General features: G+C 32.5%; 2 protein-coding genes across 6 annotated transcripts in view; one reads left to right on the top strand and one right to left on the bottom strand.

The window, feature by feature from the left end:
* The first annotated feature begins 257 nt into the window (after positions 1 to 257).
* On the top strand, positions 258 to 12,414 carry FMRFa (FMRFamide related propeptide). Its single transcript, XM_076456424.1, has 3 exons — positions 258 to 332; positions 5,190 to 5,354; positions 10,125 to 12,414. Exons 2-3 carry the CDS (start codon positions 5,192 to 5,194, stop codon positions 12,290 to 12,292), a joined length of 2,331 nt encoding a protein of 776 aa, XP_076312539.1. The 5' UTR covers positions 258 to 332; positions 5,190 to 5,191; the 3' UTR covers positions 12,293 to 12,414.
* Positions 12,415 to 16,418: 4,004 nt separating this feature from the next.
* The window catches only part of LOC143226027 (transmembrane 9 superfamily member 2-like), a 57,952-nt gene continuing 50,330 nt past the window's right edge, over positions 16,419 to 24,040 (bottom strand). For all 5 annotated transcript variants that reach the window (XM_076456420.1, XM_076456419.1, XM_076456422.1 and 2 more), the window contains 3 exons: positions 22,692 to 22,803; positions 21,430 to 21,601; positions 16,419 to 21,089 (listed from right to left, as the gene is read on the bottom strand). In XM_076456420.1, coding sequence (XP_076312535.1) covers positions 21,022 to 21,089; positions 21,430 to 21,601; positions 22,692 to 22,803 — 352 coding nt within the window. In that variant the 3' untranslated portion in view covers positions 16,419 to 21,021. The remainder of the gene's footprint in view (positions 21,090 to 21,429; positions 21,602 to 22,691; positions 22,804 to 24,040) is intronic.

Raw genomic sequence — 24,040 nt, 5'->3', positions numbered from 1 at the left:
AAGACTTTCATTGATAACTAATTTATGTCCCAAGAGTTATCTACCTCATAATCTATATTACAAACAAACGATCTATTTTTACTTGTCCAAAATGGCGTCGCCTTTTGACGAAAGTAAAGACTCAACTTCAAAAATAGGGAGGAGAAATCACCCACGATCAACGCTATTGGCTGCGATTGAAGTATTAAATTCTTTATTTTTTCTCTGGAGTATATAAAATCATATATGTTATCATCACGATCTTATAATGTATTATAATTTTATCTAGAACACTCTGATCAGAATCGAAACCTCACACTGTGGTCTCTCATCTTTGCTGCCTCTTACAGCCGGTAAGTTTGTTTTTTTAAAGTGGTATTTGTTTGCAGTTTGATTAAGATACCAACGTTTTGGTATAATGATCTTACCAAGATTAGGTAATCTTAACCAAGACTCGATAATTTTTATCAAGATTACAATAATGTTGTTAATTAGAGCAATCGTACGGCCCATAGAGTTTTACTAGTTCTTTTAAAATAACATTATGACAATTTTAGAAATGTGTACTTTATTTTTATAAATTATTAAAGTACTACTGAAGAAAATTAAAAGTTCAGTTGCTATTTACTTGTTAAAATTTATATATAAGTATATTTTTTATTCCCATAAACATACGTTTATTACATACGGTAAATGTACTTTATTTATGTTGTACTTACAGTAGTGGGCAGTTGTAGCTCGGAAATATCATAATGAAATTGCTCTTAATAAGATATTACTAAAACAGCTTTGAAAACTTTTTTCTTTTACAAAGGACCACGCGATAGCTGCTATAAACATACTGTTTGTATTTTGTTTATATGATTGTTAATAATACATTATAACAAAAAATGTAAAATAAAAACAAATACGTTCAGTGCTCTATTATTCTGTAGTTGCTTTAAACAGACCCTATTTAACGCTACCATAAGTTTACCAATATATGACTATCAAATATTATTCTAAATGTTCTGTTTTATTCACCTCAATTCAGCAAAGTTCTTTCTAGGTATCATTTCACAACATTTTCTTATGCTTCAGAAGCTGAATACTTGTGCAACAAGTCTTATTCCTGAAGGAATGGCCTAGTAGATAATAATCTTTTGTGTCTGTTAGCAGTCAGGGTACCATCATTTGATCCATTAGCGTGTTTAAATATAGATGCTTCGTGTTGATCGCACAACATTGAAAAATATCTTTGTTTTTAAACAATGTGAGCTTGAATTCATCTTTAAAGAACATCATCCTTCAGTTTTGCTTATCCCATTGTCTAAAGTCTGATGTACATTTTAGCACCTTTGTTTGGTTAACAATCCTAACAGTTATTTTTGAACAGCTACTCAGTTGAGGCAAGTTTGTGGTAATGATTATTTTACATCTATACTACAAGATCATTGACAAGTTCTCTGCTGGATTACAGTTTACCTTGCAACACGCATGTCCTGAGTTACTTATCATCACTTCTGAAGAACTTCTTTTTGCTTCGACCTTCTTTTCAAAAATATTATTTTCATGACTATAAGTTTAGAATAATTTTGTCTTATCCTCCTTTGTTTGAAATGAATGTTGGACTGTACATCACAATATGCATAAATATTCTATCTTCTTCCATAACTTAACTATGCTTTACATTTAATTAATTTAAAATTAAATGAAAAGCAGTACGCAGCCACAACTTATTAACTGAGATAGTTTTTCAACGTTGTGTAAGGTTCTTAATCTGAATACAATACGATGTAACATTGTCACACACATAAGTATCGTTCGTGCCTGTATCAATCATCACTAAAACAAAACTCTGATTTTCATATTCTGAGTTTCTCACGCAGGTTACTCGTGGGTATAATAAGAGATGATTATTTTTGTTTTCATAAAAATTTGCCAGTACAGGTAATATAATGAGATATTACTGCTGAGATGCCTAAAGAGTACAAATTAACACCTTTCAAGGAGTCAGACTCACATTTTATACAATGCTGGTTGGAATTCAAGAAAAATACAAAAGACCTCGCTTTTTGCTAAGCATTGTGAACAAATATAAGGATAGATACAAGGGAAGTCAGACAAGAGAGGGAAAGAAAACGTTCACAGAAGGAGGTGCTAGATATCTAAAAATCAGGTACTTGAGAAACTGAAAGTTTGTTTGTTTTTAATTTCGCGCAAAGTTACACGAGGGCTATCTGCGCTAGCCGTCCCTAATTTATCAGTGTAAGACTAGAGGGAAGGCAGCTAGTCATCACCACCCTCCGCCAACTCTTGGGCTATCTTTCACCAACGAATAGTTGGATTAACTGTAACATCACAACGCTTCCACGCCTGAAAGGGCGAGCATGTTTAGTGTGACGAAGATTCGAACCCGCGATCCTCAGATTACGAGTCGAGTGCCTTAACCACCTGGTCATGCCGGGCCGAAAAACTGAAAGAAAGCTAAAAAAAGCATTGCTAATGACAAATACGTGGCCTTAGAGGAAGAGCAGCGTTAAAAAAGCTCTTAATGTGGAAATAGAATATAATAATAACATCAGCTTTTGCAAAACATCATATAAGCTGGAAGTTGAAACAATGCCACAAGATGTTTTACACAGAAGTGACTAAATTTCAGCTGTATGATTCAGGCTTACGTATATATGTTTGTTGAAGAGACAATAGAGGTTTCAAAAGGAGATCCTTGTGTCTGCATTGAAACATGTAGGAAGATCTGTATTGGTTTGAAGTATAATATCTGTGAATCATGTTTGACATTGTCACAAAATTGTTGTAGTCATGGATCAACATAAAGAGTAACAGTATATATTGGTTCATTAAGCTGCATCCTATGGAAAGACGATGTTTGGAGATAATTTTATATTTCAAAAACATATACAAACTTCTAATAAGTGGTAAATTTATGTAGTGAAAAAGAAAGTTCTGATCTTAAGTGAATGTGAAGACTGCATTGAATTTCAGATCTTAACCTCTTGGAATAAATCTGGGATATTCTGGATTTTATGATTGACAAAACACCAAATATAATAAATAAAACCTCTGGATACAACCCCAGAAAGTAAAACGGAATCAATTTGCACAAGGACCTTCGAGAAAGTATCTAGACACATTGCCACAAAGATGCCAAGTTGTTATTTATGCCAAAAATGATCACATTAAATATCAGCAGTAAATAAGTTTAAACACATTAATTGTGTGCTTATTATGTAATAGTTTCCTATAAAATGAATTTGTAAAACTGAATAAACAATAAATATATCCAAAAATAATTGGTTTCTCGTTTTTCATTACAACTAGAACAGGCAGTAATGAGGCCCGTCATGGCCAGGTGGTTAGGGCACTTGACTCATAACCTAAGGATCTCCCTTTCAGCCGTAGAGGCGTTACAAAGTCCTTGTCAATCCCACTATTCATTGTTAAAAGAGTAGCTGAAGAGTTGGAAGTGGATAGTGAAGATTAGCTGCCTTCCCTGTAGTCTTACACTGCTAACTTAGGGACGGCTAGCGCAGATAGTCCTCGTGAAGATTTGCATGAAATTCAAAAACTAAGTAACAAACTAAGCAACAACGGAAATACGAAAGGATGTTAAATTTTCGTGATTTTTGTATTTAACTAACTTTTACATTGAATATTTGCATAGTTCGACCTTTTATATATAACATTACTCTTTTTATTTTTATTTTTTGTATCATCCGTATTTTGCCGACCCTTCTTTTCTAACTTGGTTAGTTGTATACCATAATACTACTTTAGTTACTTTTCTGGTATTTATTAGCTTCAACCCTGTGTGTGCATATGTATTTCTATGTTTGTCGGCAAAGTTTCTCGAAAATGGTTGTAAGGATTCGGACGAAAGTTGGCATACATTTGGAATATGACCCACATTAGAAACTATTCGCTTTTTTAAGGATCAAGGTCACATTTAAAGGCCACTAAAATTCAAAACTCCCTGTCTGTTGACACGAGGACCTATTTTTACATTATTTTTGCTCTATAAATCATTTAAAAATGATTGAATTTTGATAAAACTTTGTAGACATATGTAGAATTTTATTCCTCGTTGTCCTGACAAAAATGATCCTATCCATTCATACCGACGAGCATATGGATAAATTTTCGTATTTTTTTGAGAGCCGAATATCATCAACGCTGCATTGTTGAGGTATGGCTCTAATGAGTATACTCTAGTTTTTAACAGTGTTTATATAAAAATTAAAAATTGTCGGTTTGTTTGTTTGTTTTGGAACTTCGCACAAAGCTACTCGAGGGCTATCTGTGCTAGCCGTCCCTAATTTAGCAGTGTAAGACTAGAGGGAAGGCAGCTAGTCATCACCACCCACCGCCAACTCTTGGGCTACTCTTTTACCAACGAATAGTGGGATTGACCGTCACATTATACACCCCCACGGCTGGGAGGGCGAGCATGTTTAGCGCGGCGCGGGCGCGAACCCGCGACCCTCGGATTGCGAGTCGCATGCCTTACGCGCTCGGCCATGCCAGGCCAAAAATTGTCGGAGGAAGAAAGTATCTTTTTCACCATGCTGTTTTTCACAATGCTTATAACTTTATTCTGGTTTTTTTTTTTGTTATTTTCCTTTTCAATAATAAAATATAAATTATTCACCAGATTTTTTCACTCTGTCATTTACTGTTCACATTAAAATAATTGACGGTGACATTATGGAAAATATCATGTTTTGTTTTGCTGGTGGTAATCCAGCCTCTTTTTGATATCAGCTTTTCAGCTTTTATATTTCTTTTGGCAGTGGCATTTACCTTTTTTTTTTAATCCTGTCTCTTTTCTTGTGTTATATTCAAGAAGACAAAGTAAAGAAATAATACCGAAGAATATAAACATGGCAAGTTTTTTAATAATTTTGCAGAAATCTTTCATTAATATTAAACCTACTGTAGCGCTAAACGCATCTGCGATAGCTGCAGTACTATTGGTTAATTCTTAAGACTAGTAACATTTCAATAGTACTCAGTGTATTATTACTTAAACTACAAATTTACTCATTCACCTGTTTTTCAGACTCACTTGAAACAAATGGAATCTTTACCTGAAACAATAAGTGTGTATGTTACATTAAACTCAAATTACTTATAAATTTTTAATTCCGTTAGTTTACACTTTTTCTCTCTAAAAGCACTTTTAACTGTCATTGTTCTTTTTTTTTTAATAGTTATGCTGCTACCTCCTGTCCGTACGTCGCCCACCAAGCTGTTAGTTCTTATTTTATGCCACCAGATGGTGTTTTGTTTCAATCATCGTTTTCAACCTTTGGATTCTGAGATGAATCATATTCAAGAGACGAAAATTCAACATGTTCTGGACAACACTGCTCATGGTAGGACAATCATTAGTCCCATTTTTCACATATCAAACGTTGTTTACATGCTGTTTATATCTCTAGAAGTATGTCCACCATTTTAAAATCGTAAATAAAGCTCATTCTTTCATATTGTTCAACCCTTAATTTTGTAATTTTCTAGGTAAAAGTCTCGTTAATCAAAAATTAGTTATCCGTCAGTGCCGCTGTCGATTAAAAATAGTCGCGTAGGCTGTAAATTCTGCTAGCTGATTGTTTCTCATTCTATTCTAATTTTTGTTAGATTACACAGGAGTTTCATTAAGAAGAAAAATGAAAAGTTTCAAATCCTTCATAGTTTTTCTTTAAATATTTTGAAAGTATTTGTAATAAATAGGAGGGAAGTGATTGGCGAGAGAGAACGAACCTGTTTTAACCTTAATATATCAATAGAGACTTATAAAGAGAATGAAAGGTCCCAAATCTATCATCTCTTTTAACATTATGCTTGACTATTTCGCCCTGTTGCTTGTAAGAGTTGACATTAATTATGCATTGTAAGAATAAAAGTGTGAATTTTTTTACGTTGTCATTTATTTTATTTATTTATTTTTTGGAATTTCGCACAAAGCTACTCGAGGGCGATCTGTGCTAGCCGTCCCTAATTTAGCAGTGTAAGACTAGAGGGAAGGCAGCTAGTCATCACCACCCACCGCCAACTCTTGGGCTACTCTTTTACCAACGAATAGTGGGATTGACCGTCACATTATACACCCCCCACGGCTGGGAGGGCGAGCATGTTTAGCGCGACGCGGGCGCGAACCCGCGACCCTTGGATTACGAATCGCACGCCTTACGCGCTTGGCATCATTTATTGAGTTTTAGTAGTTCAGTTTTAGCAAGTATTAAACGTAGTTACTGTTAAAAGTAACTATTTATTGTATTCTAGATATTTTCCAACATACTATGTTGTTTTTTGTAACTAAACACAAAGCTATACAATTTGTTGTCTGTGCTCTGCACACCACGAATATTGAAATTTTAGCATAGTAAGTCCGTAGACTAGGGAAGGTGAATATACTTTGTAAAATGTACTTTATACGAATCAATATCAAAGTTCTAACCAATCATAACATTAAAAGGAAAAGTGAGGGATGAAAATAGCGTTGTCCATTGTTCAGCTGAAAATAAACTAAGAGAAGGACAACAAATTAAAATAAGTGTTATTGTTTCGTTTTTTTATTAAGCACATAGCTAAATTATAGGGTATGTGGTAATGCCATTCGCAAGTATCTTACCCAACCACCTTGTTGACATGGGGACCTATTTTTACATTATTTTTGCTCTATAGACCCATAATTGCTGAGGCAACGAGACCCAAATCATATTCAATAATCCTGTGTTTCTGGGGTATCTCTTCATAAACACAATTTAGGTAAAACTGAAGTGACGGTTCAGTTTTTTCGCCTCCAGAATAAAAGGAAAAAGTCTATCATAACTGTATTAATGAATATTTACGAACAAGATTTATCAGTGAAACATAATGAGTTTCATCCAAACGTTTTTCTATCTTTGATAAAATTTTAAGAAGCGTTTTGGATCCTTTTTTTAAAACATAATAAACATCATATTTTCGTAATGAAATATCTGGTTATATCTAAACTATACACAGAGACATGGTAATAGTTGAAGCAGTTGTCCCAGAGATCATTATTTTTTTTTTATTTGAAATGTTTAAATTGAAGGAAAGTATCCTGAAACACAAAATGAGAAGAGTTTACATGTTGAGGGGGAGAGCATTTTGAGACCTACTTATGCCACAAAACATTAAGGTTTTTGAATTGCTTATTTAACCAATGACTCATTGGGTAGCATAATGGCATTGAGGTTGAAAATGCGAAATCCTTAAAACGAAAAGCATAATGAAAAAAGGTTTAACTGTCATTCCATTTACTTTAAAAATTAAAAAAACTGGCCTGTTTTTCCCTTGTACTATGCTATCGTAATTTGCTGGTTTGAGAGTTTGAAAGAAGGAAGAATTATAATAAATCCTATGACTGCAGAAGTGGACGCAGTTGCGGAAAATCGGAGAGGCAATTCTATTTCGTGTAAATGTTAATACGCCAGCAGTCATGGTTTGGGTAAATGAAATAAACATTTCATGGAATTCATGATCTTTGATTGATGGTGATCCGATTGTCGTATTAGCTAGCTGGTGTTGTAACTAGCCTAATCGTTTTCTAATGATCTTTGGCTTACTTTCAATGTCCTATTATATTCTAGTAAAAAGGTTTATTTACATATTATCCTATGTTAGAAACAGTTCTTGCACTGTTAGTTCTAGAATGTGTAGTTTTCTTATCTAGTTGAAAAGCTTATGGCATTAGCTCCTACAGCATTCTACATATTATGATACATATGCAACATCTTATTTATGGTTTTGTATAACACCATTTTAATTTCACTGCCAATTAGAATTTCTACCCATTGTCGTTGAATATTTTTATTATGCTTTTTGGTCGCCTTTGTGTGTTTTCTTACAACAAAACCACATTGGGTTATCTGCCGAGTTCAGCGTTGTAAATCTGTAGAGTTACTGCTGTGCCAGCGGAGGATGTCTTTTTGTGTGCCCTGCCCTTTTGATATTTCTACACTTTTGGCCAAATCCTTAATTTTGTTCTTCCAAAATTCATTAAAGTTTGGTTTTGCTTTCCCATTATTTTGTCACTTATTTGAAAGCTATTTAAATATCTGATTACATTGTTCTGTACTTATTCACAAATATACTCCTTATATTGAAAGATATCAAGGATACACGAAGTGTTTCCATACAACCTCTTAGACCTTTAGCCATTTTTGAATGTCAAACCCTCTTCTGACACCAAAGTGTTACTTACTGATTTTTCAAATGAGTTGTTTTCAAATTTAAAGGTGTCTCAAGAAGTGCTGACAAATAATAACTCCAGTTTATAATAGCTCGCTTCTAACATGATTGGTCGTATTTTTTTACAAAAGAAATGTATGGTTTTAAAAGCAATTTTTATTTTCAACTATTTTACTTTTAACTTAAAGTTTCTATAGGGGCAGTTAGCATAATCTGTTAAGGTTATATTTATTGATTTAATCACATAGTACACAGTATCTACATATTATAAATGGTTGATTTTATCTTAAATTATGGTTTATCTGCTTTCTTCTGGTACACTAAATTATAAGGAAATTTTATAACCTTAAACAAAACATTACATGCACAAAGAAACCCATGTTTTGCACTTATAGTTTGTAATTAAATATATTTTAATAAACAAATATGTTAATAACAAAATATCCAATTAATCCTGCTATAAGGAACGATTTATAAAAAAAGACAGTGATATACTACGCCAAAAAAATATTTCAACTTTGTAACTTTTCCAGTGATAAATTTCAACGACACCATTCACCGTAAATGAGAAATTGGAAATTGTCAGTAATGTTAATCCTTAAGACGGTTTACACATAAGACTAAAAAGGTACATTGAATTTCTGAAAAAAAAAAGTACTGGCCTTATATAAATCTGAACATAGCTTACTTGGAAAACATGAAAGCCTCTGAATGTAAAACATATAAAACAAAAAAATCATTCGTACAAGTGATTTTTGTTTGTTTTTTAATTTCGCACACAAGGATTTCTGCACTAGCCGTCCCTAATTTAACAATGTAATATTGAAACGAAGACAGTTAGTTATCATCCCCCACTGCCAACTCTTTTGCCACCGAATAGTGGGATTGACCGTAACGTTATAATGCCCCCACGGCTAAAAGGGCGATTTTTTTTGGTGTGACGGGGATTCTAACCCGCTATCCTGAGATTACCAGTCTAGTGGCTTAACCACGTGGTCAACTGATCTTTAACACTGTCATTATGAATACCATAATCTTTCATCCAGCTTATCGTAGACTATCGTCATTTTAGTAAGCCTATATATACATATAAATACAATATTATCTATAGTCGTAAAAACAAATTAACTTAAGATTACAACCGTTCTTAAGCCTGTTGCTATTCCAATATTTCGTCGACTTCAGGCGTTTAAATCGTAACTCTTACATATGTTTTTTTTTTTTATCACAACAGTAATTGTCTCTACCTCATTCATTCCTTTTTTCTTAATAATAAAATCTTACGTGCTTTATTATTTGGACAGCTGCTCTTGAAAATCACATGAATGTATTTGCAACTCATCACAGAGGAATTTTATTGTGACATTCCTGTTGTTAAATATGTTTAGGTGTTCTTCAAGTGCATATTGAATATGCTGTTGATTGATCGTGTAGTTTGGACAATAGACATGTTATGGTATCATGATATAGTGCTTCAAATTTATCGAGCGCGTGCGCATGTGTTTTCTTATAGTAAAGCCACATCGGGCTGTCTGCTTAGTCCACTGAGTGGAACCGAACATCTGATTTTAGCGTTGTAAGTCCCTAGACTTACAGCTGTATCAGCGGGGGTACTATCAAACGCGTACCGCGAGGTTTCACCACGTCTTGTAAGTTACAGGGTTTTCTCACTTCATAACATAGTGTCGTGTATTTATGTATGTTATGGAAGTGTGTAAATTACATATTAATGAAGAAGTCTTAATATCAAAATATTTAAAAAATATGTTTTTACTCTAGAAAACGTGGGCTGTTTCAGTCAACTTGATAGAGGAACACACACGAATAAAAATAACGTTAATGTGACATTCAGAATGTTTGAACTCATACGGGAAGGGTTTTTTTTCCAAGAAATTATCTTACAACTTATTTATTTTATACTTTAGATGAAGAAAATGACGTACGGAGAAGAATTCTCTGGAGTTCGTTTAAAGATGAAATTCTGGGCAATCAACACCAGTTTCCGAATGACCGCCCTGACAGTAATATTCTCTCTAATATATTTAAATATCCAAAACGTCAAAGTTTGACAAAGTATTTTTCACCCCAAAGATTTTACCGAATTCCATTGAAAGAAAACAGGGTTAACGTCCATTATGAAGCAGCAAAAAAGGTTAAACGACAAAGTCCGGACAATGTTTTCATACGGTTTGGACGAAACACCGAATCTATATCCAAGTACTCCTCCGGTGTCACGTCTGACTTGTTATTTACTCTCTTAGATATTTATTTTCCTTTCAACCTACAAAGTATGGAGAAATTTAGAACCTCCGAGTTATTTGGTAAGTCTAATCAAAAAAAGTATTACTTTTCAAATCCCCTAAAAGTAAAAGTTCTGAACAGTTTTAGAGAAAACAAACAAAAAAGTGGGAAGACCAAACTACGTGCGTTGCAAACTCGTAACGGAAATGCACTTGTTAGGTTTGGAAGGTCTGTGAAAGAATATTCTGATAAAGGATTTAATTCCGAACATGGTCTTTCGTCTAAGATGCTAAATAAGTTTAATTGCGATGAAATAGATGATCTAAGTTTTAAAACTTTTCCATCAGTGCAACCTGATTACGAATTTCTTTCTAAGAACTATGTTTCAAATAAATTACAGAAAAATTATAATACATTACCATTTATCTTTCTTAGTTGCATAAAAGGTTTAGAAAAGCTAGCTAATATTGGAGGTCATAAGGACATCTCAAGAGATACCAGAAAAGTAATTTGCCAAAAATCAACAGAAAAACGTGGTTTATTTTCTGATTCAAACCATGAGAAACTGGGACCATTTGCAGAAAAACGATTTCATAAAAGAAACACAAACAGTGATATCGCTTTTGACATAAATTCAATTTTAATGACCCCACTTAGAAAGTCACCAAATGCTGTGCCGATATCTAGAAGACCAACAAAGTCCATGGTAAGATTTGGAAGAGAACCTAATTCTGTTATGTTTCGTAAAAATGTCACACCTTTATTTAAATTTAATAAGTTAGTTAATCCTGCAGCAAGATTTGATAAAACTGACAGTTCTTTGACTAAATTTGGGAGAGCAGATAATTCTACACTTAGATTTGGTCGATCACCAAGTTCTATAGTCAGATCTGGAAGGTCATCACACTCCATGGTAAGATTTGGAAGAGCCCCCACTTCCATGATCAGATTTGGTAGGGCACCAAACTTCATGATAAGATATGGTAGGGCACCGAGTTCCATGATAAGATATAGTAGGGCACCGAGTTCCATGATAAGATATGGTAGGGCACCGAGTTCCATGATAAGATATGGTAGGGCACCGAGTTCCATGATCAGATATGGTAGGGCACCGAGTTCCATGATCAGATATGGTAGGGCACCGAGTTCCATGATCAGATATGGTAGGGCACCGAGTTCCATGATCAGATATGGTAGGGCACCGAGTTCCATGATCAGATATGGTAGGGCACCGAGTTCCATGATCAGATATGGAAGGGCACCGAGTTCCATGATCAGATTCGGAAGGGCACCGAGTTCCATGATCAGATTCGGAAGAAGACCAAGATCCATGATCAGATTCCGAAGAAGACCAAATTCCATGATCAGATTTGGTAGAACACAAAGTTTTGTGAAAGGACTTCAAAAAGCAAGTGATTCTTCTACTGGAAATGGTGGACTTGGTAGAGCCCCATGTTCCACGATTAGATTTGAAAGAGTACCTAATTCTAAGCTCAGTTTTGGAAAATATCTCAATGAATCAATTAGGAGCAGAAAAAAATCTAATATGAAGGTGTCTGTGCATAATGAAGAAATGAACAACAAATTTATCGGATATTTTACAACTCCTAGCACTTTAGGGAACTTTAATGAAATAATCAAACTAACTGATCGTTATGGATGTCTTTCTGATAAAACGTGCGTCGATATTCTGAAAGTTGGAAGAAACAATCACCATTTTCACAATTCTGCTCCCGACTTACTTCAAAGTACATCTTTCTACAAAAATGAAAATTTGAAACACAAAAAAACGAACAAAAATACACCAAGTGCTAAATCAAATACAGAAAAGTTCTATTTAATGAGTCCATAAGTAGTCTAAAACAAACTACTACTTTTCAGTTAATGAAACAGGTTATCAAAACAACTATACAGTATGTAGATCAGAACGAATAAAACATAAGCTCAATGTAGTAAATATTTATTGCAACCAAAGCTGTTTCTTCCATTTCTCTCTATATATACATATATTCTAAAACGCCTGAATCAATGAGATATTTTTCTCCACTAGTATATATACTGGTAAAATATTTTGAAGCTCGATTTTTACAATTTTGTTACTGAATGATGACATGCTTTTTCAGTATTATCTCAAGGTCAAATACTACCACTGTAATTTAATTTCAAGCCAAACGACAGTGCTACGTTTGATCCTGCTAATCTGTTTCGTGTACGCTCATTGAAAGCCAACTATAACACATACGGATATGGAATAAAAACTCTATAAACTAAGACATATGTATAATACTTTTATGTAAATATAAAATGAAAATTATTTCATTTTCCTTTATGCAGGTTCATAATTCAGTTTCGACTGGCTTCTAGAATCTCGTAATTCTCTATCAATCATACTAAAGGTTTTCATTTTTTGGGACATCTGTTACTTTTTGTATCGCAAACATAAACAGTGAAACATTCATGTTAGAAATGTAACACTTGTATAAGTTAATTAACTTTTCGTTACCATCAATAATAACAAGTAATTGTATTCGACTTTAAAAATAATAAAATTAATTTTGTTTTGCATTATATAACCAAAATTGATTGACAGTAAAATTGAATCATCGTAATATTTACACTTCAATGCGTATACGTAGAAGTAACAGTTCATTGCTCGACCAATATATATTTACTTCCGGCGCCCATGTTGTTATAGATATGATTTCAGTCACTTTGGTCATTCACTTGACATCACAAACTGATGTGCCGCCATTTTGGAGGCCTTTTCATAATCAAGAGAAATGCACTTCAGCTATTTAGTGACTATTTAAGCTATTTTTAAGACCATAATGGTGGTAAAAATGTACCAGATTATAACTTCCTAAACCATATTTCAGGAGACTATTATTGATTTAAACTATGAAAACAAGACAATACATAAAAATGTCTGGCAAAAGTTGATGTCCATTTTAAGGTTATAAAATAACCAAATTTCAGAAGATAAAAAGAACAAGAGTAGGATTAAAAAGCGTATGTGTGTGTGCGCTTGTCCACTAGCATTTTTTACGGAATCAAATAATTAAATTCTCATAACAAAGGGCCCAGCAAGGCCAGGTGAATTAAGGCGTTCGACTCGTAATCTAAGAGTCACGGGTTCGAATACCCGTCGCACCAAACATGATCGGTCTTTCACACGTGGGGGTTTATAATGTCATGGTCAATCCCACTATTCGTTGGTAAAAGAGTAGCCCAAGAGTTGGCAGTGGGTAGTGATGACTAGCTGCCTTCCCTCTACTCCCACGCTACTAAATTAGGGACGGCTAGCGTAGATAGCCCTTGTGTAGCTTTACGCGAAATTCGAAACAAACCAAACCAAAACCCTTAACATAGATTCGGATATTCAATACCTCAAATTTTAAGACCTTAATTTAAACGCGGACAAACCTTTTTCGGCAAGGAGTCGTGTTAAAAACCATTTAATTTAGTTGTTAAAATAAAAGAAATAACACAAAAGGTAAAATATATCCTTCCATTATGTTAATAAACGATCACAATTTTCACAGACTTCTACTGGGTTATATTCTTTAGACCCTCTTTTTTTAGCTTTCTCAAGACAACCCATTTCGGTCCTTGTGAAGTAGAGTATAAATTTTAGGTATAGTTAACCTCCCCGGCATGTCTACAGGTGTTTATGCATAACATATTGAATAAGATTTCTGAGCTTATGCACTTACCATATTTGTAGCAAGTTTATTAAAAGTTTTGGTATTTATTTTATTAACATCTCATATTAGATGTAATAACAGCACGATCGTTCCGTACAATTGATGATCATTCCCTGATTCAATCTTTGTAGCTTTTAACACTTCTTTGGTATATATATATCTGGTGGCATAACGAGTATTTTATATGTAATCGGTACTAATAAAGCCACATTTTCTGTCCACTTTATCCCGAGAAAACGAAATCCAAACAGCTTCAATTATTCACCATAACGAACTTGCTCAGAATCGGTAAGCTTATTATCATATATTCGAGTTTTTCATACCTCATACCCAGGCCATTGTATGCATTCAACTGCTAGTAATGTCTATCGTAATAACAGGAAAACATTATCACACCAACAAATCACTTGTTTTCTAATTTTCAAAAGCCTCCAAAATGGCCGACTTCCATTTTTCGGCAGAGATTTAGGACGTGCGTAACATACATCAATGGTGCAAATAAAAACTAATTGTTGAAAATAAGTTTAACAAACGATGCAAATTTATTTGATGTAAATATTTCTTACAGCACAAGTAACTCGTATATTTTCAAATAATTTTCAAAAGCTCTGTTTAACTAGAGTTATTCAAATGATAAAGAACGTACCTAAAACTATGAATGACTTTAAAAATGCATATTTTGAGTACAGTTACATTTCACAAGGAAAAGCTTCTACGGTTTAAAAAAAAACAACAACACAAACATGATTTTGTTTTATTCTAGAGAGTGATATTAGATTCTACTGAAACAACTAGCATAAAGTTTAAAATGTTTCAAGCTGCATAATAACCGAACACAAGATTTTCTTATGTTGAAAGTATAACAATATTATACAAGAATTGAAATATCTAAGTGCAGAATGGTTCGTTAAAAACTCATTACTAATAAAATAAATAGCTTTAATTTGATTTTGCAGAAATATTCGAGATTGTTGTTTTTCAGATATCCGTGCTGCACAATTCAGGCCTTAATTTTGAAGCGATGGACCAATGAAAATGAATCTGATAATCAGCACCAATCGTCACCATTGTACCACAATGGAAAATGATATTAGTTATGGTTTTTTTGAATTTCGCGTAATCCTACACAAGGGCTATCTGAACTAGCCATCCCTAACTTAGCAGTGTAAGACTAGACAGAAGACAGCTAATCATCATCACCCACCGCCAACTCTTACCAACGAATAGTGGGATTGACTGTCACTTTATAACGCCCCCACAGCTGAAAGGGCGAGCATGTTTGGTGTGACGGGGATTCGAACCCGCATTCCTCGGATTATGAATCGAGTGCTTTAACCACCTGGCCATGCCGGGCCCTTTGTTAAGCAATGTAATGTTCAGTTTGTTGTCACGCCTTCTATCGACTTTTTTTTTTCTTATACGCACAGTAGCGTTTACGTGTAAAATTGTTTATTCTGATAAGATGTTACAACCCTTAAATACAATGGATTTAACAAATGAAAGTGTAAGAAAATAATGTGTTTCAAAAAATAGTTTAGACCTTAAACTAGGCATATACACATATCAAGGGATCGATATAAAACTACCGTTCAAGGATAATATGGGCCATTGCAAAATAATACTGTATTTCAATTCGGTGCAATACCACAATATTATTTACATAGCTTACATTAGTTAGAAGTACGTAACACACCATAAATATTATATACACACATCATAACAGACCTTACTGGTTTATTTGCTGCTGTTTTGATTTTTTTTCTTGGTTTACTGATCCACACCATGTTGATAAGTCATGAACAGACGAAAGTACAGCCCACAGCAGAAGATTCGGCGAATCAAGGAATATATTAGGCTTCATTAAATCTGATTATAACATCGAAATTATAAAGTTGGCACAATTCCATAATATTACTTGCACACCCAAAGTAACTAAATGGTGAGTTAAAATGAGTTATAACGCCATGAATGTTAATCCTTGTTCCTTTTCCATTGTTATTAAATACAAAGGTTATCTCCCTCAAGAAAATTCTAAATACCCAGTTTGGAGATATTTTTACGATCTAAGTTTATGAATATTTTGCAGAAGAAAGTAAGTCAATTTCTGGTAGCATTGCATTATGAAATGCTAATACCAGTATGCAGTTCTGACACAGTCCACTCCACTGTAACTTTATAGGCTGCGGTTGCAACGTGACTGGATTTGCTTATTCAAAGTAATTTTCGCATAAATACTTAACATTTGTACTTTATTTAGTAGTTATAAGAAATATATTTTTCATAAATTGTTTTATTACAGATCTACATATTACAAAGCATTCATACTTTAGACTTCAATGCGAAAATTGACATACAACAGTAAAGACGTTTTACATTACTTTTACAACCATAATACTCTATATTCTGACATTTGGCTTGTTGAGTTTCCTATCAGTTTGTTGATAAATTATTAACGTCAATTATCTTTATTTTAAACTATATATTCTTACATTTCTGTCTTTGATTTCGAGGAAACAGATTTGAATGTAATTAGTAAAAACATCAAAATCTTGAGGTGCACCAAATGTAAATCCACGTATACTTACCGTACTGGCCCGATAAGGCGGCGATATATTTCTAAAATTAATAATTAGGCTGTGAAATTCAAAGATGCTTTATAATTGCGGCCGATCACAACCCCTTCCCAATTTACTTGCCTATCATATTCCTAGATGTCCAAATAGTATCCGCCTACGCATGTGTGTCAGATGTTCGCTCAAGGCCATCGTTAATTCTTGCAACTAATCACATGCAGGCTGTTCTGTTAAGTTACAGTACTGATTTTGTGGAACTAAAATAAGAACATTATGACAATTTTATTTTCTTATTTTCTACACTCTGAAAACAGACGTCTTCTTACATTCAATATCTCCCTATAATCGGACCAATACGGTATTTAGTATAAAATGTTTTCATGTGAAATATAAAAGAAAATTTAAACAGTTATTACTGAAATATTTTTGAATGTTCAAAATACTCTTTTTTTTTATATATATATACGTACAACAAATCTTAATTAGAGCTGGTTATAAACTTAAGCAATTTTAAATAATCATTGGATATTACGTTTAATGCTCATAAACACTGTTGGTAAATTAACGGTGCAGTAATTTTTCATCAAATGAAGAGATGACAAACATAACAGGAACTTCAGAATAACACTGCACAAATATACTTCATCACTACACATTTTTAACAGAAATATATGAGGAGGAGTGAATTACCAATATAAATTATGGTATTTGTTAATCAAAGTATAGATAACAATTAACTATATCTGAACTCTTGAGATTCTTAATGTTGCATGTTATACTTACTAGCTCAAACATTCATAAGCAGAGCGATGTTCGCATGCCAACGTCGTTTTACCATAGACGCCATGACTGAAGTAATTAATTTTAAAAAGGTTAACAATTGTACCGATATTTGTATCAGGAAGAAATTTAATTTACATTAGTATTTATAAGATCGTATAATAACGTCATTAAAACATAGCAATATAGAATCCTAATTAAAGATGCTCTAAAAATGAAAACTAACCCTCATTAATCCTTTGTTGGTATGACTGTAAATTAAGGTTTGTTTAGAAAGACTAGCATACAGTTTGATGACTGCTAACATGGCACCAAAGTTAAGAAATAATTAATTTTGATAGTTGACACTGTTGAATATTACCGCTTAAAGATATCTGAAGTGATCATTTTAATACAAGACGACTTTAGCCGACTTTATCTTCTAAAACAACTTGAGAAGAATATATCACAGTATATTTCTGAAAATAACAAAAGCAAACCAAAACGCATAGAAAAATTCTATCCACAAATAATTACAAAACTTGTATGAAGAAAACACAAGAAGATTTTGCACAATGATAACTTGATAAAAAAAACAAAAAACGTCAAAACACGATGTTCAGTTAACAAACAATTTGAAAGCACTTAAAAATTTATTGCAGAAAGCATACTACATGTTTTGACAGTATCTCAGGTACAGGAGTATGACGAACAAGGTTAAAGCATCGCATCACAATGCATTTCCATCTAATTTAAAACCACTTTACTTTAGCATCAAGCGAAACATTTCTGAACTCAAAAAATGATCCATAAAGAACATTACATTATTTTTAATTAACACTATCAAAACTACATGACTGTAAAACTTTACACAATAATTCCACCATGGAGAAACTAAGAACAATGTAAAAAAAACAGCTACACTTACCTTGTTTTATATCAAGTTTAAAGTCAGTTGATTTTTGATACTTTACCTACTTTCTATGTTTAAACCATAACTTTTATTTAATTGTATTTTACAATATTTAACATCACTAACTTTACTGATATTGTAACTTTCCTTTTGGTTCTTTCCATTTACCAACTGATTTTGGATTATATGCACAAATCTCTCCAGAACTAAACAAAAGAACATCATTGGTTGGCACATCTCATTGGATGGTTCCGTAAATAATAACAGGGAAAGAACATTAATCAAAAATAATGTAACACTATCTGAACTACATGACTGTAAACCTTTACACAATAATTCTAATCTTTCTCTTATCAGTAACAAAAAACATGACAGTCAACTCATTTCTTTTGTTTGTTTGTTTTTTGAATTTTGTGCAAAGCTAGAGAAGGGCTATCAGTGCTAGCCATCTCTAATTTAGCAATGTAAGACTGGAAGGAAGGCAGCTAGTCATCACTACCCATTGCCAACTATTGGGCTACTCTTTTACTGATGAGCAGTGGAATTGAGCATCACATTATAATGCCCCCACAGCTGATAGGATAAGCATGTTTGGTGGTACAGGGATTTGATCCTGCAACCCTCAGATTAAGAGTCAAGTGCCTTAACCATCTGGCCATGCCTGGCCCATTTCTGTTGTGTCTGGATTAACTATAAAAACTGTTGTAAAAATATATAAAGCTCAACTAAGATGAGCATCTTATTACCTAACTTTAAATAAAAATGTAAATCCTTGCCATTTCTTCACAAAGCACACAGGAATGAGTCTTTCAAACTCCAGTTTCAAGTGGCATAAGCAGATGAGAATGGTTACATATTTCCAATGGACAAGATGCCAGCCTACTGCACGTGAACCCTCAGCTAATAGCTAGTTTTTATCATAGAGTTGGGTAGATTAAAACAAGTGGGCAAAAGTACTGCTCATAACAGAATGACATAGGCCAGCTTCAAACCAGCAACCATCCAACAATAAATCCAAAACACTGAGACATGTTGCCCTCAACTTGAAATGAGTATAACAGAAACAAGGTGTACACAATCTTGTGAGAATGCAGTAAGAGGCATATTAGACAAATTTCTTGTTCTTGGAAAATCTAATGCAAACAGCACACATCAATTAAATAACAAAGAATGTAACTATTTAAGAATTAATGAAATTATAACAGAAATATGGTTTATCCTTAAAACATGAAAATGGTCCTGGTAACTTTACCAAATTTTGGCTGCCTTTATTTTCTTAGTATTCCTTATAACTGATCAGCCCTAACAATCTCTTTATGATATATACATCACTAACAAAACTTCAGTATACTCATGTGACAACATTTCTTTGATCAGAAAACCTTGTATTCTGTTTGTTTTTTTTCATATGTAAGCCCCATATGGTTAATTATATGTCATACCTGAAGAAGACAGACCAAGATATTGCTGAAACATGTAGTGGTTTCTACAATAAATATTACTTTCACAGATGCTAAAACAGAGAGTGATGCAGCCCCACATTTACACACTTGACTTATATATCAACTGTATATTATATTATATTAGTTTTCTGGGGAGCATAGCCCCCTAGAACGAGATACCTTTACCAGCAAAGGAAGTTGCTTTTAACAGTTCCTTATACTTTCAAACAGTCACTGCAAAATCTTCCCATTTTGCCATTTCCTTCCAACTCCACTGATTACGCTTACAAATATTTGTTTTTTTTATCTATCACTTCATTAGCATGATGTGGTTCTCTACACATCTGAATATAATGTTAAAGTATACTTAGGGTTATCATGAATAAAACTCATCTATATCATACATGTTAATGTCTTTTTAATCATACATATTTAATCCTCAAGCAAAATATCAAAATTCAAATAAACAGAAGATATACTTTTGGGTATCACTAATATTTCATTAAGCATAAATGCAAAGTATTTGCAGCCTCCAAACTTTTTACATATTCTTTCCATTTTAAAAACAACAAAATCCTAGCACTTTTGACAGGTACATCTGTGAGTTTTCTTGATATGATTAATCAACTTTTTTTTATCTTAATTTTTTTAATGCTAAATAATAAAAGAAATATATTATTATTAAACTATAAGCTCTTCAGCATTCTCAGTTTCTTGAAAGTGATTGTTTTTTAAATTTATCTTTCATCTTTCTGATATGAAAAATTTTGCATGGTGACAAAAGAAAATTTCAGTTTAAATTCACTAAGATGTAAAGTGTACTTTAAACTAAGTTTCTAAAATACCCAATATATATATATATATACATAATACACTATGATAAAATATGTTTGCTGAAATTGCATAATACTTCATATCTTTTTCAATTAATCGTTAAACACTGACCACGATCTTCAGTGATGAATATATATGTATATGAAATGATTATTACCCACTTCATTTCACTGCATTAGATTATCTAGGATTGTGAAAAAATAATCAAGCACAGCTTCTAACAACACTAAACAGTCCAACGGTTCCATTTATCTCACTAGCTTTATCTAAAGAGTCAGTACAAACAGTAAATAGAGTGTGACTGTTTCATTCTGTGGTATGTTGAACATACTCATTTCCTTAAATATAATTAACATTCAGTCAACTTTCACCACACTATAGATTTTTCTCACAAACCAAAAACAGGCAAAAAACCCAACAGTACCTGTGAAAAAACAAAAAACAAATGTAGTTACAGATAGAGTAATGTTCATAGAATTATATAAAATAAAATGTAAAACTTATACATACACACACACACACACATATACACATATTAACATATATATACATATACATATATACAACAGCAAATTTCAAATGCTTGATTACAATTTCCAGTCAAGATAAATCCTTATAATAATCTTTATATATTAACTTCTCACATGAAGTAACAGCTAAACAGTATCTCATAAAATAATCTTTTATATAAAACACATTTGTAAATACCATTCAGAGTTCTTAGCCAAAATGTTCAATTTCCCTGCCTTAAATTATATTATTACCTGTGAATAAGAAGAAAAGGAAAACCATAATAAAAGTGTAGCCAAAATACAACAAAGTAGAGGTGAAACCAGTGATGTTCAACTTGGTAATAAAATAATGGATGCAGTACACAAAAAGGTATACTGCTGTGAAGCCACTAGTTAGGAAAGAACGCCACCACCAGTGGTAGTCCTGAAACAAAAAATTATGTTACAAACACATTTTCAATAACTGATATCCCTCTCTCAAAGGGACATGACCAGTGTAAATTCTTAATTATTACTTTGTATGTTCTATTTTTTAAATAAAAATTAAATAAATAAAAAACATTTGGGCAATTCATATGTACACTTGTAATTCATACCTTGTAAATGTCTACATAAAAGTAGATCAGAATCATAACAACTACCACTTTCTTACAAGATGTGGTGTGAACATGTATGTTCACAAGATTCTTGTGATACACATACAAGACCATTAACAAAAAATAAAAATATGCATTGTTGTAAACCTAACAGATAAAGCATGAATATATAATTGTAACAAAAATAATTGTGGCTGTTGATATTTTTAGAAGTGACAACAAGTAATTACACTGTAATTACAAACTGAGGGTCTGTAATTACACTGTGATGTCGAGAAACCCACTTGTTGAGAAATTTATATGCAAAAACGGCTCGTTTGGATTGAGAAAATATTTTACGTAGAGGAGCAAACAACGTTCCGACCTTCTTCGATGATGACCGAAGAAATATAAAGAAGTATATTTCTTTGCTGAATATGACAAAACTTGAATTACTGTACATGAGGGAAATAAAGTAGCTTTCAATAGAAAACAAAGCATGCAACACTGTATATCAAAGATATGTTCAGTGTCTTAAACATATTTTTTGCTTGCTTTCCCCAGTAAAACTGTCACAAGTAATTAAAAAAAAAATTAAAATAATTATTATAGTGTTTTAATAATTTGCGATACAAAATGTAAAAGAAAAAGGTAATGTTTCTCAAATACCTTTCAATCTTTTAAAATTCCTCACAAATTTGATAAACAAATAAAACAAAATTCTATACAATAATTACTTTTGAAAACAAAACAGTTTATTAACTGTCTTGCCTAACAACTATGTTTTGTAAATTTCCTAGATGATTTTTAAACATTTGAAAGTATCAATACATCCAAATGGTAGTTAACCTGTACATAATTTGTTACAACTTATGAAACAATCCATAATATTTCATGCACACATATAGAATATCACAAAAACACAAATAAATGACTAACCTCTGCACACAGATGGAAATAACACAATAAAACTGTTGTTTCAGAACAAGTAATGATTAAAATAATAAAAACAAGGAACAGAAATCCAAACATGTAATACATCTGGCTAGACCTATAAAGAGAAGAAAATATTATCCAATAAGAAATTTTTGAAAATACATTGATGTAAAAAAAAATGAATTTAACATTTTTTTAAGACAATATTTTTACTTTTTTCTCAGTATCTGTCCATGTTTAATCAAACCAAAATGTTTATGATGTTTCTAACAGTAATACTGTTTACAGGATAAGGTACTGTTACTGTTTATACACATATAAAGAAGAAAAGTATAAATCTTTTATGATTTCATTAAAGACAAAGTTTTGTAATAAAACTTCACTTTCAGCAGAATGCTAACTTTTCACAAGATTTGAAAAGGTACCAATAACTTTCATTAAACAGGGAAAATCTACTGTTAGAAAAATCTATTAATAAACTCTACCAATAAACAAATTTATTAAACCCTTCTGAACTATATGGATGTGTACCTATTCTATTATACACCATTAAATTACACACAGGACTACACTGTGTTGATCAATGTTCATAATGAACTAAGGACTAAAGAGATAAAATAATTTTCAACCATTATACTCCATGAATATTTGGTTCTTAGAGTAAATAAGTTTGCATTGATCTATGAACAACACAAAAATATTAAGCAGACTGTTTACATAATAAAACTGTAGCACATATATAAAGCTTGGAACAGAAAAGATTTTATTTGAATTTACAAGTCCAATCATTTTTTAAAAAAAGTAGTTTTGCTTCAGTTCATTTACTTACATCTTTGTAACTTTCATGAGTTCATACTGTACAAGTCTCACACTACTTATCAATTCTGTATATGATAAAACATGTTTTTTGTTTTATTTCTATAGAAATAACATGAGGATCTATACAAAAGATCATGGCCATCCCTAATTTTTAAATAATAAACTAGAGGAATGATGACTAGTAATATCCACCACCAACTTTTGTCTATTGATTAATGATATTTGACCACCACATTTATAATCTATGGTCCAAAAGTGTAATGTGTGTTAGTGGCAACTGGTTGTGAAGTATTAATTCTCCATTTTACTGTTTGGGCACACCTATCATTAAACCATGCCTAATACCTAAAATGCTTTAATTATTACTGGAAATTATTCAACATGAGTAACATTTTACAGCTATTTAAGTTCTGAACCAAGTGAAAGTGGATCTTTTCATGATAAGAAAGCACATTTGAAAACTTATTTATTCTACTATTTTATTTGTGTCTATGGCATGTTGGTGGTTGGTTGAAATAAGACAGGAAGAATGC

Source organism: Tachypleus tridentatus, chromosome 9 (assembly GCF_004210375.1).
Source record: "Tachypleus tridentatus isolate NWPU-2018 chromosome 9, ASM421037v1, whole genome shotgun sequence".
NCBI lineage: Eukaryota > Metazoa > Arthropoda > Merostomata > Xiphosura > Limulidae > Tachypleus > Tachypleus tridentatus.
This window is presented reverse-complemented; position numbering and strand designations above follow the sequence as displayed.